We start from the raw sequence: 18,114 nt of genomic DNA on the forward strand, positions 1-18,114 counted from the left end.
GCCAGCATACTAAAAAAAAAAAAAAAAAAAATTAATTAATTAAAATAAAACTTAGGAACAAAGGAACGTTTTGTTTATAGTCACATTAGAGAACTTTACATTGTTATTATAAACTAAAATAAATATTTTTGATTGGCCTATTTGAATTTTTACATATATTTTCCTGGGGATGAAAATTTAATTGTTAATAGTTTTGAATCCCAGGCAAAAGGGAGATAATTGGGTCTGTTTACACAGAAAAAGTTGTTTTTCTTTTTTCCCTTTCACTGTCATTTTGTTTTGTTTTGTTTTATTGTCATAGCATTTTAATGTAGTATAAATTAGTATTAGTTCCATTGCCATCTGCTTTGATGTTTATTATTTTTGCTTTTAGTGTAGTGAGAATTTGAAAACCTTTTCCCCATATAGATTTGATTGAGTAGAAATTGTCCTTTGCCTGCTAAATTCTGCATGAAGATTTGCATGCTTTTAGGTAACCATGAAACTACTATGATTACACAAATCTTTTATTTTGTTAACTAGCATATCATTCATAATGAAATGGTGTCACTATTTGTAAATGCCATGGTTCTGCTCTGAGAAACAAATGAACTTCTAATATTATTGTTTAAAAAGTTAATTTTGAATTACCTATTAAAGATAATTTACTGACTGATGAATTTATCAAAAACATGAAATAATCAATGAACTTTCAGTTGGATGTGGTGGTCCATGCCAGTAATCACAGCTCTCCAGAGGCTGGGGCAAGAGGATCACAAGAGAATTATCAGATAGTGAGTTCAAGGCAAAACTATACTACATAGTGAATTCTAGGCCAGCCTATGTTACTTAGGAAAACCATATCTTTAACAAAATCAACAAATTTTTATGATGTGAAGAATATGTTTGCTCACTTTTGAATGGATTACACATATCTCATATCATTATAGGATTTTAGACACCTGTTTTAGAAAGCCCATGTCAAGAGATTAGACTTCTTGTTTTAATATGATTTGGCCTCTTATTTTTTACTATGATATAGTCTTTCAAAATGTTCCAGAGAGTTTAGGAAGAAAGTTTCATTTTATGTGAGGTCACCTAAATACAATTTTAACTCATCTTTTTTGTCTATGAGATTATCAAACATCTTCAGCATTTTGTATATATGTTCAAGATTTTTCAGATTTTAACAGCTGTGTTACCTCAGTATTGTATCAGAAAAATGAAAGAATTTGATGTGAAATAATAAAATTGAGATTGTAAGAATATTTTATTAAGCTTTTTATTTGATATTTTTTGAATGAGAACTGGTTTGTGTAATCATAACACTTTAGAAGTCTGAGATTTTGTGAGACTGTACAGCCACACATCACTAAAGAAACAATTTCTTTTATTTGTTGATGTTCTGTGTCAGCACCCTGTGACCTGGCAGCCATCCAAAGATGGAGATCGCTTAATTGGGCGTATTTTATTAAATAAACGTCTAAAAGATGGGAGTGTACCTCGGGATTCAGGAGCAATGCTCGGTTTAAAGGTATGTAATAAATGTATGGGATTTTGCCTCTATCCTACTTTATAGATCTAGAAGAAAACAAAAGATAGTTCTTTGTACCTATACCAATTTAGATGTATTTTATTTTTCAATTATTAAGAATTATCAACCCTGCCACCCTTACCAAATACTCCATTCAAACAAGAAAGGTTGGAAGAGAACCCCAAGCCAAAATTAAAATAATTAATTTCAGGCCATCAGTTTCAAAGCATAGGACTGTGCCCCAGGCCGGCTATCTACAGAGATGGTTAGGGATGCTTCAAGCTTCATGGAGATTTTTAAGGAAGTAATCGCAACTCAAGGCAGTGTTCAGCCTTTTTCTAGTAATTGTGATGTAAAATCTTAGTATCAGCATTAATGAATCAGTTGTTGATAACTTTCTAAAACATGTTGATTCTGCCCACCTTGTTATTTCACTAGCCTATTTGAGCTGTTATGTGCCAGTTTTCTAAAATTAAGTTGGCTTTTTGTATGGCTTCCAAAAAAAAAAAAAAAAAAAGAATTATCAAATACTGGAATTCAGTCCTCTAAGCTTTCCATTGCCCAGGAGTTAAAGAAAACTTCTGGCATGCCACAATATTAGTCATATATGCAATTTTGGAAAACACTGATGAGAAACATTGATAAGAAAAAAGTTGAGGGCTATACACAGCAAAGAAACTTTCTTTGGCCTATATTGCTTGCCCCTTACCTATGTCAATATTAAAATGATAGTTTTATTTAAATATTTAATATGCAAACTTGGAAATGTAATCTGTGTGTTATTTCAGAATATAATATTTGACTTAATATAGTAAAACATGTTTTCTATGTGTGGATATGTATTAGAGAATACTGTTTTGTTATGATTTTGGTGCTTGGGATTAAATGTAGGGTGTTATGTACTCTAGGCAAGTGTTCTACTAGTGATTTATATCCCAAGCCCCAAGAATATTATTTGAAATTTGAAAACCTAAAAATAATCATCTTATTTTTTAAAGCCAGGGTCATACTCTAGCACAGGCTTACCTGGAACTCACCCTGTAGTCTCAGGCTGGCCTTGAACTCATGGTGATCCTCTTACCTCAGCCTCCTGAGTGCTGGGACTAAAGGCATGTGTCATTACTGCTGGCTTTTTCTTAGGTAACTAAATATGGTCATTAATTTCTATTTTACTGTAAAAGCATAGAAAATTATTATTATACTCCAAATAGAATTCTTTTTATTACGACTAGCTAAAAATCAAAATAAGGAAAGAGGAAAATATTTTAAAAGACAGAATAATAGTGAGTTACAGATATCAGAGAAGTTCTGGTACATGTAGAAATGGATGGAAAACGTGTGTTTAGGACTCATCTCAGTATTTTATATCTGTCACCTTGTTCAGAGCTTGTAGCAGATGACTTCTACAGAGGTAATGCAAATTGCCTATGGACATAACAAGGTGGTAGCAACAGTGGGATTTAAGTACAGAATGTTCAGTACAGTGTTAGATTAATGGGGTATAGAGATTAAAGTCATGGTTTTGGGGGTTGGAGATATGACTTAGCCATTAAGGTACTTGCCTCCAAAGCCCAAGGACCTAGGTTTGATTCTTGATTCCCCAAGGTGGTGCACGCATCTAGAGTTCATTATTGTGGCTAGATGCCCTGGCTTGCCCATTCTCTCTTTCACTCTCTCTCTCCCTATCTCTCTCTCTCTGTTCTTTGTGTTTGCAAAGTAAATCAATCAATAAAAAATAAATATTTTAAAAACGAAGTCTTGGCTTTAATGACAGGACAGTTATTCACTATATGAAACTGGACAATTACATTTAGCCTTAAATACTGCACCTGTACAATGGAGATAGTAATATGATTTTTTAAAATTTAATTTATTAGTTTTCTTTTCAGCAAATACAGGCAGTTTGGTACCATTGTTTAGGATCATCCATGACCTACCCCCGCCCAATGGCCCTTCCTTGTTGATGTAAATGGGTCATGCATTGTGGAGTTAGCCCACAGTTATTGGTATGATAAATGTCTCTGCATATCATGACCCAACATGTTACTCTGACGTTCTTTCCTACCCCTCTTCCGCAAAATGTACCTGAGCCATGTTGGGTTCATATTTGGTCTGCTTCAGAGCTGAGGTGTTGGGGGCCTCTGAGGCTTTGGCTCTCTGATTTGGTAGGAGTTTATTTTTCTCTGTATTGGTCTCCTTCCCCTTTGTGCTGGTATCCGGTTCATCAGGAAAACAGAGCCCTTGCTTGTTTTGCCAATTTTCCTTAGTTTCAGTCGGTCCCCTTTTGAGGTATGATGGGGCAGCTCTCTCCTTAGGATCTGCATCTATCTGACAAAGAGAAGCAGATTCTCCAACGGAGAGTAAGTTAACACCCGGAAAATTGAGATAACAATTACTTTTTTGATAGAGAGTTTAATAGGTGTAGGCCCTCGTGTACCCCATGATTGATGGTAGCTTGATGTTGGAGAGTGGGCTTATGTTTGGATATGGTTCTGACTTGTTTCCCAGCTCCAGCTATGGGTCCCATACCACTGAGGAGATCAGTTAGCCAAATCAAGAGCAGTTGGTTCCCCACCATGGCTGTGTGCCACTGTTGCACTTGTGCGGGCATCACACCAGGTTATTTGTTGCTAAGTAGGTTAGACCATGAGTTGCTTGGACAGATATTGGTCATTTCCCCCAATCGCCCATGTAGCACCTTCTGGCACTAGACACGCTGACTGGGGACTGACTCCTGGCTTCCAGCCATGCCATTCCATTTTATGTGTCAGCTGCGTATGGAGTCTTCAGCAATAGGGTCTTACCATTGACCTTTGGTGGGTCATCAAGTACTCTGACAGAAGTCTGTCATTCTTTTAGGAAACCTTGTAGGTTTCTCTGATCAAAAGCTCATTGTGGATGATAGCCCCATGCTGGTTTTGGGGGTTACAGGTCAGTGCCCAGTAAGAAAATGAGGAAAAAAATAACTAATATACAAGAGTTAGAGAGGAGAGAGATGGGGGGGGAGGGGGAGAGGGAGGGGGGAAAATGTAGAAGATTTAGGTTAGACTTCATCCTACCCTCTCCAGTGTCTTGTGGTTCAGGTGTTTCCTATAAGGGTCTAGTGAAGGTTCAGCCATTTGGTCTGCCTTTTAGGAAGTAGAATTTTATGGTACCATTGCCGTTTGGGTCCAGATTAGTGTTTCCCACCCCTTCGATGCCCTCCCCCTCGCTCCCCATCCATCCTAGTGTCTAATCCATGAGGTACTTGCTGGGTATGTAAGGTATCTTGGGTAGATTCAGGTTAGGTGTTGTAGATGAGTGAGACTATGTGTTGATTTTTTTTCTGTGATTGGGTAAATCACTGAGAATGACCTGTTCCAGGTTCAAACCATTTTTCCTCAAATTTCTTTGTGTCATTTTTTTCTTACTGCTGTATAGAATTCCATTGTGTAGATATACCACATCTTAGTTATCCATTCTTCTAGTGATGGACATGTGGGTTGATTCCAGCTTTTAGCTATTACGAATTGAGCTGCTACAAACATGGTTGAGCAAATCTCTCTAGCCTGTGGTTTGAAGGTTTTAGAGTAGATGCCCAGTAAGGGTATAACTGGGTCTGTTGGTATCTCTATAGTCATCTTTTTCAGGAGTCTCCATATTGCTTTCCAAAGTGGTTGTACCATCCTACATCCCCACCAACAGTGAATGAATGTTTCTGCTTCTCCACATCCTCGCCAGCATTTATTTTCATTTGATTTTTTGATATTTGCTATCCTTATTGGGGTAAAGTGGAATCTCATAGTTGTTTTAAAGTATTATGTTTTGAATTGGTAAAATGCGATTAATTGAAGCAACTCATAAGCATTTAATGTAGTGTCTTATATGATACAAGATTTCAATAATAATCACATAATATTTGAATAATACTTAAAATATTATTTTAACTAAAGCCATGACATTTTTCTTAAAATATTTATGTAAGGATTTAAGCTCAAAAGAACTTTACATTTAATTTTCAGAATAATATATATGATTAATAAATATTAACTGAAATGTAACTCAGTATAATTGGCTTTCATTGTGGAAGAAATACATGGAATAACAAAGTTCAGTGATTTTTTTTTCTTTTTTCATGGTAGGTCTCGTCATAGTCCAGGCTGACCTGTAATTCACGATATTGTCAGGGTGGCCTCGAACTCATGGCAATCCTACCTTTGCCTCCCAAATGCTGGGATTAAAGGCATGTGCTACCATTCCTGGCTAGTTCAGTGATTTTTAATTTCACAGTTCTTTATTTCAGTTTATAAGAGAAGCAATTTATTTTAGATCCATGTAAATCCGCACAAGATGGTACATCTGTCTTGGAGTTCATTTGCAGTTGCTAGAAGTCCTGTTGTGCCCATCCCCTCCTTCTTCTTTCTCTCTCTCAAATAAATAAATAATTAAAACTTTAAAAATTGTTTTTAAAATATGTATTTGAACAAATAATAAGTTAAATTGCAGCACATTTGGACTGTATCACAAGGGTTGCTATAGCAATATACTCACTTCCTAATAGAAATGCTATATTATTTAAGAAATAATTTTTAGTACATTAAGCTACACTTTTAGAAGCTGCAAATTGCTCCTGATCTTTTTTTTTTTTACCTAACCTTTAACTATGTTAATTTTAACAATATGACTGTTTTAATACTTTCTCTTTGTTAAACAGGTTGTAGGAGGAAAGATGATTGAATCAGGTCGGCTCTGTGCATTTATTACCAAAGTAAAAAAAGGAAGTTTAGCTGATACTGTAGGACATCTTAGACCAGGTAGGTTATTATCATTGATTATTTGCATTTATCATGTTAGCTGTGAGGCTGTGGTAGTGGCTCAATGGTAGAGTACTTCACCTAGTATGCCCTCAGCCATGGATTTAATTCCTGCAGTGCAGAAAGAAAACAAACAAAAATATAAACCAAAAATATTTAAGAATGAGTTATACTACTCACTTAGAAATGATTTGACTAGGAACAACTAGTTCATTTTATCTTAGTTCTTTATATATATATATATATATATATATATATATAAATATTTTTTTTTGTTTGTTTGTTTTCTGAGGTAAGGTCTCATTCTCTCTCTAGTTAAGGCTGATCTGGAATTCACTATGTAGTCTCAGGGTTACCTCGAACTCACAGCATTCGTTCTACTTCTGCCTCCCAACTGCTGGGATTAAAGGTGTGTACCACCACACTCGGCTTAATGGAAAGTTTTAACTATTATTTGTCATGTCTTATTAGAGACACTATCTTTTATATATACTATATTATCCTTTAATGATGGATATTCTAATCTGCATCTAATAATATTTTATCTTTCTTATAGTCTTCCTTTTCTTATATTTTTATTTATTTATGAGAGAAACAGAGAGAGAAACAGACATACAGAGAGAGTGAATAGCATGCTAGGTCTTCTAGCTACTTCAAACAAACTCCAGATTCATGTGTCACCTTGTGCATCTGGCTTATGTGGGTAATGGGGAGTCAGACCTGGGTACTTTGGCTTTGGAGTCAAGCGCTAAATCATCTCTCCAGCCCAAGTCTTCCCTTTCTTTTGAAAAATTTCCAACCTCAGTTAGGAAACAGACTTTATGAATTTCTCATATATGTTACTCCCTATCATTTTGACAGTAGATGCTAGTAGAGGAGTCTTTGAAAACTTTGAAGAATGTTTGATAGGATGCTGTTGCAGTCTGGTTTATATTGCTGGAAAAAATCAGACCAAGAGCATATTTTGGGGAAAAGGGTGTATTTTGGCTTACAGACTTGAGGGGAAGCTCCATGATGGTAAGGGAAAACAATGTCATGAGAAAAGGGTGGACATCACCTCCTGGCCAACATCAGGTGGACAACAGCAATAGGAGAGTGTGCCAAACACTGGCAAGGAGAAACTGGCTATAACACCCACACACCTGCCCCCAACAATACACTGCCTCCAGGAAGTTTTAATTCCCAATTGCCATCAGCTGAGGAACCTAGCACCCAGAACACCTAAGTTTATGGGGGATACCTAAATCAAACCACAACACATGCTTATGATTAAACTTTTTGTACAAACCAAATCAGAGAATGGAAACCTCTAATAGAAAATATGATATTGTTACATATATGCTGGAAACGTAGAGTACAGTAAAAAAATTCTCAAATACAATTGACCTTTATGATTGTCAACATTTAGTGTTTTTATTAAGAAATCATAGAGATAACTTTTATGTATTTCTTTTTCTGTCATTTATCCTGCGCATCAAATTTTATGCCACCTGTGCTGTTCTCAGTGTGTTGTTACTCGATAATGGTGATTGTATACTGCAGAGATCATTGAAATTTCAAGATTGTTCTAGCTTTAAGTACATTTCATGAGCTTAATTTATATTACTAAGATTATTGGTGGCATTATAGGTGATGAAGTATTAGAATGGAATGGAAGGCTGCTGCAAGGAGCCACGTTTGAGGAAGTTTACAATATCATTTTAGAATCTAAACCTGAACCACAAGTGGAACTTGTTGTTTCTAGGCCAATTGGGTAAGTTGGTTTTAGCTATTTATGTGTCTTATATTTTAGTTAAAATAAAGTGTTTTAATTTTTGATTTGATTATATATTAGTTGAACTTCAATGTAATTGATTTAGAAGAACAGGTTAAAATGAAGAGTAGAATTGAATTAAATTTAAGCTGTAAAACTTAGGATTTTGACTATAAAATTTTTCTTAGAGTAGATGTGTACATAATAAATGCATGGGTTCTTTTTTTTTTTTTTTTATTGAGGTAGGGTCTTAATCTAGCCCAGGCTGACCTGAAATTCAATATGTACTCTCAGGCTGGCCTTGATCTCACAATGATTATTCTACCTACAGTGTGATTCTCCTACCTCTACCCCCTGACTGTTGGGAATAGAGGCATGGAGAGAGAGAGAGAGAGAGAAAGAGAAAGAGGGAGAGAGAGAGGGGGGGGGAATATGAGTGAATGAATATGAATGAATAAATATGAATGAATATGGGTATGCCAGCGCCTCAAGCCACTGCACTGCAAATGAACTCCCGATGCATGTGCCACCTTGTGCACCTGGTTGTCAGGCTTTGCAGGCATGTCCCTTAACTGCTGAGTCATGTCTCCAGCCCTGCATATGGATTTTAATTCCTTTGAAGTAGTTGAAGTTAATCCCATACCTTTATTAGCAAAAATGTGATCCCAGATACAAAGTTGAAGCACAGTATATGACAAGTTCAAGCCCAGACTGGATCCAAAAGAGACAATATTTCAACAAAATAAAACAAGACAAGACAAATCAAAAGTGAATGTTTGTTTCTTACTTATATAATGCCTCTAGCATACAGTTGTGTTTCATTTGACAATACTCATTTATAGGTTAGTAATGATAAAAATAGCAGTTGTAGCAATTGTTGAAACAGTTTTCATTTTCTTTTATTATCATTTCAGAGATATACCTAGAATACCTGATAGCACACATGCACAACTGGAATCCAGTAAGTTTCCTTGCTTTCTACAAGGATACAGCCTTAATAATGTCATTCATTAAAGGTCAATATGAAGTATGGGATGCAAAATTTTCATTTCAATATTTAGTCATATGAAGATAAAAAGTTTAATATTTCATGTCACTGTAGGAAAAAGTATAAAATCTATAATTAAAGAGAATTTTTTTCAACTTTACTGTCTTTACTGTGGATGTTGACATAGCTTCATTGAGTTATATAAGCCACACACAAAGTACAGTTAGGTAAGTATTTACATACATATGTAGCTGTGGAGCCATTACTCCAATTAAAAATTTGTGAACATATACATTACTTCTATAAATAACCTCTCCAAGCTTCCTACAAGTTAAAATTTAGTACTTTGTAACTCTATTCTCAGTGGAATGTATGTTTGTTTTGTAAAATTTGTATATAATTATACTTATTCTAATTTATGTTATTATAAAATAAGAATTCTGTTTATAACCTCATATTAAAGAACTAGTGAACGAATAAGCCAAGTTCTAATAATATCAAATACATGCATACTTTTATTACCTTATTTGATAATCTTAAAGAAATGAATTTTTTTCTAAGAACTGAATCTTGATTGATTCAGGATAATATAAATGATATTGGGAGAAAGGAGGAGGCTTGTTATATGAAATATGTTATCAAAGTAGACAAAGCTGAGAAAAAGAATTAAAGCAAATAAGTATAAGATAGGAAAGCCCAACATCAATTTAAGGAAACCCAATGGCTAATGTAGCTGAACAGAGTACAGAAGAGAAATAATTGTGAATGGTATAGAGTAGCAGTCAAATTTCATAAGCTTTATGAGCTATCATAAACTCGGCTTTCTCTGAAAAAAAATAGGAGTTGTACAGAATGCTTTTGAAGAGACACTTATGTTTTAAAATTTGGCTAACTATGTAGGAGTCAAGAATATAGCAAACAGATCAGTGACAAGACAACTTTAAAAAATATTTACAAGACCATGAAGATCATGATCATGTAAAACTGTAACCATAAATAAGCACTTGCATTGTAGAATGGTACTCAGAACATTTTCATTGCATTTATTTTTGGTACTTGGAACTATTGATATTATACAGATATTATCACAATTCTTATAACAATACTATAAGGCAGATATAATTTTTACCCACACAAATCACTAAGATATGAGAAATATGCTACTTTTTTAACCTTTATGCTACTTAAAAAGGCTTAGGCAATAATGCTAAAATTTTCCTGAGAGGTGATCATTCTTCAAAGGAGATCTGATCTAATCGTTATTCTTTAAACAAGACAAGATTTGTCCAAGGCCTAGTCTTTAAGTCTCTGTTCTTGGTACATAAATAGATTTTTTGCTTCTTATGTATATAATTTCCAGTCATATGACTTCTAGTTACATTACTGAAAGTTTTTATCATTGTCCCTTATATCTCTGGTTGCTCAAAGAATGAATTTTGCTAATTTTCTTCCTGATAAACTTTACATAAGAGAACAACCCATTTCTTACTATGAAGGCATCATTCTAATATCTGCCATCTAAATATTGTAAAAAGTGTCACCATTATTATTATTTCTAAGACCTGTGATTTCCCTTTTTATTTTATATGATACTTTCTGAAGAGATGAGTGGTATCCCCATGCATCTCTAGACATAATTCAATAGGTTGATGTCTGTCAAACACTAGGCTTGACTATGAAATTTGGTTCCATTTATACTTCCCGTTATCTGATTTACACCTGCCTTTGTTGTCCCAGAGGTATTGTAATGTCATTGTGGTTCCAAAATTAAGTTCTCTTCATCCTGTTAAAGGTGTCTCTTCTAAACACAGAACTAAATCCCCATGAACATCTGCATACCTTCTTCTCCAGAAAGCACACCTGGTCTATAGGGGACTTTCTCTATCACATATCTGCTTCTAGGCTTACATTCTTAGTTCTTTTCAGTTTGTTTTTACAAGTGTTTTCCTGTATTTCTCACATTTATTAGTTTTTGAGTTTCTTTCTGAAGTATTAAACCCAGATTCTAGGCACATGCCATGGAGCCCTTATTTTTTATTCTTGGTATCATCTAAATTCCTTCTTTTCATTTTCTTTTTACAGCCTTTACTATTTTTCTAATGTCACTCAATTCTACTTGTTTCTTAAATATTTCCCATCTTGCTTTGTTGCACATTTTAAATAGGTGGTAAAGCCATCTTCCTGATGCACAATTTTATTTTACCACTCAGTAGACTTAGTGTTGGTTACCATTTTAAAATTATTTTTATTTTAAAGAGAGAATGAGAGAGAGGAGGGGAGGAAGGGGAGGAGAGAGAATTGGTGGTCCAGGGCCTCAGTCACTACAATTGAAATCCAGACTCTTGTACCACCTAGTGAGCATGTACAACCTTATGCTTGCTTCACCTTTATGCATCTGGCTTACATGGGATCTGGAGAGTTGAACAAGGGTCCTTAGGCTTTGCAGGCAAACACCTTAATTGCTAAGTCATCTCTCCAGCCCATCCCTTTTTATTTATTTATTTTTTTGAGGAAAATTATTCAATTAATACATTTATTGAGGGAAGTATAAAATAAGCAAAGGTAAATGGATACACTCCTGTGGCCTGACAGCCCATGTAGTGAGCCTGGAAGAAATGTGAAAAGGGATTTAGAGAGGACAGAGAACAAAGTGCACAGAGCTCCTGACATGTGCAGTGTAGGAGGGAGAGAGCCCATATGGGAGTAGGGCCTGGTGGGTGTTTCTCCCTTTATCTAAGCACAAGGGAAGACTTAACAGGACCTTGAAAGTTCAGGGTTGATGAATGGGCAGCCAAGAGGGAGCTTGCCCCCTGGTAAGGGTCTACTTCTAACCCTATTGTGGTGGGCTTCACTCTCAGGCTTAGGTGATCCACAGTGAGGGCTGATTGTTTGGGGCTAGGGGTTGGCTCAAGAGGCAACCTATGATGCCAAGTTTTGCCCCTGAGTTTAACCAAACACAATGTTAGGATCTAATTTAAATTCTAGGAAAGGGGAACTCCCTCCCAGAGAAGAGCTCAGGCTGTTCATGGATAAACAGGTCTAGGGAACGGCTTTAGACAGGAGATAAAGAAGTCAGATCATCCTTTGATCTCCAGCACAGTGGAGATTATGAGGGCAGACTTAAGGACATTCCTGCCCTTACTTTCAGGTATCCAGTCACCCTAACTGCCTCATTTGTTCCCTTTCAATGAATGTTGGGCATTAGTGAGCAGCTGGGGAAGACATTTGTTGGTAGCGAGCCTTTCTTGGCACACCTGCCATCAATGCTACCTTGAAGGCTGGTCAAGCCAGTACTTGGTCTCTGAGTCCCTGGTTCCAGAAACACAAGCAGTTCTAACTTGAAGCCCTGTCTCTCAGCCTGGACCCTGCTCTTGTTTCCATACTCTTCCCTGGCCAGGCCCCTGTAGCCCAGCCCAGTGTGACTCTGCATGATGAGGGCCAGAGAAGTTCCTGTGTGGAACGATTTCCTTCACGCTGTTTCAACCCACAGCATTACCCCTTTAAAAAAAATTTATTTTAGGCGGGGAGGAGAGAGAGTGGATACCTTTTTATTATGAAAATGCATCCAATTCTGTCAGTATTTTATTAATCTCTGTTTTTATTTACTTTCCAATCTATACATGTAACTTTGTGTATTTTTATGTTAGCTTTTTCTGCTATTCTGAACCTTTTTTTATAGCTTGCTACTTCATTTCTGCCTGTCTAATTCACTTTGGTCTTCAGAAAATGATGTAAAAAGTCACTTTGTGAAAACAATAATTTTGGATATTCTTGACCTTATATGTTCTTAGGACCAGAGTTTAAACTATTTTTTTTAATAATGTTTTTGTTTACTTTTATTTATTTATTTGGGAGTGACAGAGAGAAAGAGGCAGAGAGAGAGAGAGAGAGAGAGGGGGGGGGGGAGAGGGAGAGAATGGACTCACCAGGGCTTCCAGCCACTGCAAACGAACTGTAGACGCATGTGCCCCCTTATGCATCTGGCTAACGTGGGTCCTTGAGAATCGAGCCTCGAACCGGGGTTCTTAGGCTTCAAAGGCAAGCGCTTAACTGCTAAGTCATCTCTCCAGCCCTAAAGTATTTTTAAGTTCTTTATTGTTTGAAGTTTTCATTATTCTTCCATTTCTATTTTTGAAATCTCATACTATATTATTATATGAGTATAGGATATTTAACAGATAAAGTGAGTGAATCCTGAGATACAGACCTGTCAGTGATATTATAAGCACAGTATTATTCTACTATTACTCATTAAAGAATAACCAAATTGCAATCATGCTTCAAAAAAAAAAATACCACCAAAACAAATATCAAATTCCTCAAATGTTATTTATGTCATTGTGGTTAAGGAAATGAATAGTCTGCCTGATGGGATTTTATAAACATTTACAAGATATAGGCTAAATGTTCTAAAATATTAAATAGCTCTTTTTATTATTCTTTTTGCATACTTATCATTTCAGGTTCTAGCTCATTTGAATCTCAAAAAATGGATCGTCCTTCTATTTCCGTTACCTCACCCATGAGTCCTGGCATGTTGAGGGATGTTCCACAGTTCTTATCAGGACAACTTTCAGTATGTAATCACTGATTTAATCTTATTTTGAATGTTAAATGATGTTTTAAAAACATGCTATTTTTTTTCTAAAACGTTCTTCCTAGAATGTAATTTTGCTATCAGCTATCAGCTCTTTCATTTTTAATAATTTTAGTTGAAATTTAATTTTGGCTGTCAGACACCTTTCTTTTAGAGTTGTCTTTTAGAACTTAATGAAATATTTTGTGAATATCTGTAAATCTTTTTAAAATTCATAATTACTCCAATGTTCAAAGTTATGATTTTGACTCTATGCTTTAAAATGACTGTAAATTGTCATTGATCTACAAGAAAAAAGTATTCTATTATACAAAGATTATATTCAAGATAGAAGTAAGCTTTTAGATATTCCTCCCTACTTTTCAACTTTTGAGAAATTTAGGATTATTTGATAATAACCTGTAAACTTTCAATATTTTTCAGATATATGAAGATATTGGGAATATTTTGTCAATAGATAGAATCAATTATTGGAACAAATAGTAATAGATTCTTGAATATACTCAGTAATTTAGTATTGTGATAATTTTTTTGTGTGTTTATGTGTATGTGTGTGTTTTGAGGTAGGGTTTCACTCTAGTCCAGGCTGACCTGGAATTCAGTATGTAGTCTCAGGTGGTCTTGAACTCACAGTGATCCTCCTATCTCAGCCTCTCAAGTACTGGGATTAAAGGCATGTGCCACCTTGCCTTGCTTATGTTCCTATTTTTTTTTTAAATTACAAATTTAAATACTTGGTTTTTATTTAGTTGTTCAGTTGTCATTCCTTTATCAAAATACATTCAAATTTATTCATTTGTGTTAATTTTCAGTAATGCTAGTAATTTATCTAACTTAAAATTTTGGGAGTCCTAAAGATCTGCTTCATTTCTCACAATTCAGAATTAAATTTTAATTGAAACATATTATAGCTAAGTATTAAACTATTTTGTGTTTCTATTTTAAGAGAAATAGAAATTGCCTTTTGTTACTTCAGCTGAAATTTTCCTCTCTATAGCTAGTGGAAAAGGGCCATGTTTGACTTTTCGGAAACATTGTCACTCATTAATAGTACTACATTTGTGTCTGGGGAGATGGTTCATTGGATAAAATGCTTGCTGCACAAGCATGGGGTCAAGAGTTCAAACCCCAAGCACTATATAAACCCTTCATACCTATGACAAGGTGACAAGGTGAGAGGTAGAGACAGGACACTCAGAAGCTTGTATGCTAGCTAGCTTGGTGAATGTCTATGCGAATAACAAAGAAATTCTACCTTGGAGTGTAACCGATGCAATGGGGACAAGGAAGAGGGAAAAGAATATACCAATACACGATGTATCCTTATGAAACATGTTGTTAATAATGACAATAATAATAGAAAATAAGGTCAAACACCAGAAGTTGTCCTCTGATCTCTACACATATGCCCTGGCTTGTATGCACCTACAGTAACACAAATCATATATACATACATACTGACACATAAAAAGGTATATTTTTTAAAAAAATCTACTACTAGGAGCTGGAGAGATGGCTTAGCAATTAAAGCACTTGCTTGCAAAGACTGATGGCCTGAGTACAAGTCCCTAGTACCACATAAAGCCAGATATACAAAGTGGCATACCCATCTAGAGTTTATTTGCAGTGACATAAGGCACAGACATGCCCATTCTCTCTTTCTCCTTACAAATAAATGAATAAAAATATTTTAAAATGTACTACTTTGTTATCTCATTTGAAATTCCAAGTCCTGTATTAATTCCACTGATAGTGATTTAGAAAAATTGCAAATTCATCTATTTTCATCCTGATTCAGAATTTCACTTTATTTTATGTTTAGTGTTGTGAAATTAGAATATGTACATTTACAAATGATCTTAACTTACAAATCCATGTAACTATAAGTTTTTGTTGTTGTTTTTTCAAGGTAGGGTTTCACTCTAGCCCAAGATGACCTGGAATTCACTATGGAGTCTCAGGGTGGCCTCGAACTCACGGTGATCCTCCTACCTCTGCCTCCCGAGTGCTGGGATTAAAGGAATGTGCCACCATGCCTGGCTTGTAACTATAATTTAGTATGCATATCATATTCTCATTTCCTATGACTTCAAATGAATATGCCCCTCTCTTATTTTAGTCAACTTTAATTGCATACATATAAAAATCATATACATCCCATTTACATACATAAAGTAATAGTGATGATAAATATAATGCATATTTATTATGCCATATCTAGAAAGTATAGAAAATAAGTTAAAAGTAAAAATCACCTGAAATAATTATAATAAAGAATAATTTGCATAAAATACATTTAAAATAAATCTGTACATATGCAAATTATCCCCTAACTTTTCCCCTCCCTTTGTCTTTTGCCACTTATTTATTGATATGTTTTCTTCTTTTGAAAAAAGTTTACTTTTAGCCGGGCGTGATGATGCACGCCTTTATTCCCAGCACTCGGGAGGCAGAAGAGGTAGGAGGATCTTTGTGAGTTCAAAGCCACCCTTGAGACTCCATAGTGAGTTCCAGGTCAGCCTGGGCTACAGTGAGACCCTACCTTGAAAAACCAACCTCCCCCCCAAAAAAGAGAAAAACTTTTATTAGACATAGATATATTTAGTTTGGAAACAACACATGTTGGTACCATCCTTTCCCTCATCCCTGCCCCTTTTCCAAAGAGGCTTTCCTCGTTGGTGATGCAGGTCAACCCCATAGGGATTGTGGGTCATACACTGTGGGTGCATCAGTCACTTATGGGGGAGAGACAATGTCTCTGTGCATAATGTCCTAACTCGTGGATCTAACAATCTTTCTGCCCCTTCTTTTGCAAGATTGCCTGAGCCATGTTGGGTGCATTTTAAGTGTACTTCAGTTATTGGCTCTTAGGAGCCTCTGGATTTCTGGTTTGGTAGTTGTTTTAGTGTCTATCTCCTTCACCCTGTGCTGATATCAGGTTCACCAAGGAAGCAACTCTCTTGTTCATTTCCCCAATTCCTCTGTGGTTTCAACTGTGGCCTGGGTGAAGTGCACTGGATCACTTATCTCCCATCTGAAAAAGTGAAGCAGATTCTCCAATGGAGAGTGAAATCAGCACCTGTTAAATGGAATAACCATTACTATTTTGGAGAGAATTTGAAGGGTGTAGACCCTCTTATAGCCCAAGATTAGTGGGAGCTTGACACTGGAACACAAAATCATTTTCTGGATGTGATTCTGACTTGTTCCCCAGTTCCAGATATGGTTTCCTTTCCCACTGAGCAGATCTGTTAGCCAATCCAAGAGCAGCTGATTACCCACCATGGTGGTGGGCACTATTGCACTTGTGTGAGCATCTCATCAGGTTGTTTGCTTTTGAGTAGCTTAGACCTTGAGTTGTTCAGAGAGATGTTGGCCACTTTTCCCCAGTAGCTCACCCAGTACTTTCCAGTACTCGTTAGCTAATTAAACTTATTTTAATCAAATAATCCTTTATTTGTTAAGCATATGTTGGACTTTGATATTCTTTAACCTGTGTGAAAAAACACCTACACATCTTTGGTTTAGCTCAGCTCCTGACAGTTGCCTCATCTGTGTCACCTGAGTCAAGGTCTCACTCTTTAGCTCTGGGCAGCCTGAAACTCAATAGGTAGTCCAGACTGGACTTGAACTTGAAATTCTCCTGCCTTTACCTCCCAAGTGCTAGGATTACAAGCATGTGTTATCACTCCTGGCTTGAATTATGCTTTTTCATATAGTGGAATAACTTTGAGAAAGTAACAGGGCTTCAATATATACCCATTTTCTTCTAATCTAACCCTTAGACATTTTTGCTTTTAAGAGATTTTACTTGGGTTTGTATCTCATGAAGTCATACATGGCAAATGCTTGATAACAAAGATAATTTGTATAGCATGTGAGATGATTTTTCTAATATCTTTATGTCTGTTCATAGATTATATTTTCCCAAGTAGAAATCATATGTATAATGTACATTTCTTCATACTTTTATATGCAAAGCTGTTGATGAATTTTATAAACATAATTTATTTTCTTTCTAATATTGAATTGTGTGGCGATTATTTCTAGTTCTTTTACCCTTCAACACGAAGGTTTTATATTTAACAACAAAAGCTTTTTTTTCCTATACCATAGTGTAATGAAGCTAAAATAAACATTGTTTCTTTCACACAAGGTACTAGGTAAATAACAACAGAGATAGGTTTCTTAGAAATCTCAATTTTAAAAAAGTAATCTTGCCAGATATACTTTTTTTCAGAGACCTATTGTATTAAGTCAAAGAATAGATCCCCCTCTTGTTGGCACACCTGAAAATTGCTGATAGATCTATTGCTGAGCAAAGAGAATGTGGCTCGGATAGTCAGTTAAGTCTGGTGTGCATCAACAACCAATTATGTGCAATTGTATTTTATGTTCTCTGGGCAAATCTGTGTTGAGTCAATTTATTTGTTGTTCAAAGATGGCAGGCAAGATGACCAATTGATTTTG

The 18,114-nt window shown here is 35.5% G+C and overlaps 1 protein-coding gene across 49 annotated transcripts in view; it reads left to right on the forward strand.

Moving 5' to 3' along the window:
• Rims2 (regulating synaptic membrane exocytosis 2) overlaps window positions 1-18,114 on the forward strand; it is a 544,765-nt gene that overhangs the window by 291,517 nt on the left and 235,134 nt on the right. For all 49 annotated transcript variants that reach the window (XM_045144630.1, XM_045144647.1, XM_045144632.1 and 46 more), the window contains 5 exons: window positions 1,394-1,513; window positions 6,207-6,306; window positions 7,936-8,059; window positions 8,974-9,020; window positions 13,511-13,623. In XM_045144630.1, the coding sequence (XP_045000565.1) occupies window positions 1,394-1,513; window positions 6,207-6,306; window positions 7,936-8,059; window positions 8,974-9,020; window positions 13,511-13,623 (504 nt within the window). The remainder of the gene's footprint in view (window positions 1-1,393; window positions 1,514-6,206; window positions 6,307-7,935; window positions 8,060-8,973; window positions 9,021-13,510; window positions 13,624-18,114) is intronic.

This window comes from Jaculus jaculus, chromosome 2, assembly GCF_020740685.1.
Source record: "Jaculus jaculus isolate mJacJac1 chromosome 2, mJacJac1.mat.Y.cur, whole genome shotgun sequence".
In the NCBI taxonomy this organism is placed as follows: Eukaryota; Metazoa; Chordata; class Mammalia; order Rodentia; family Dipodidae; genus Jaculus; species Jaculus jaculus.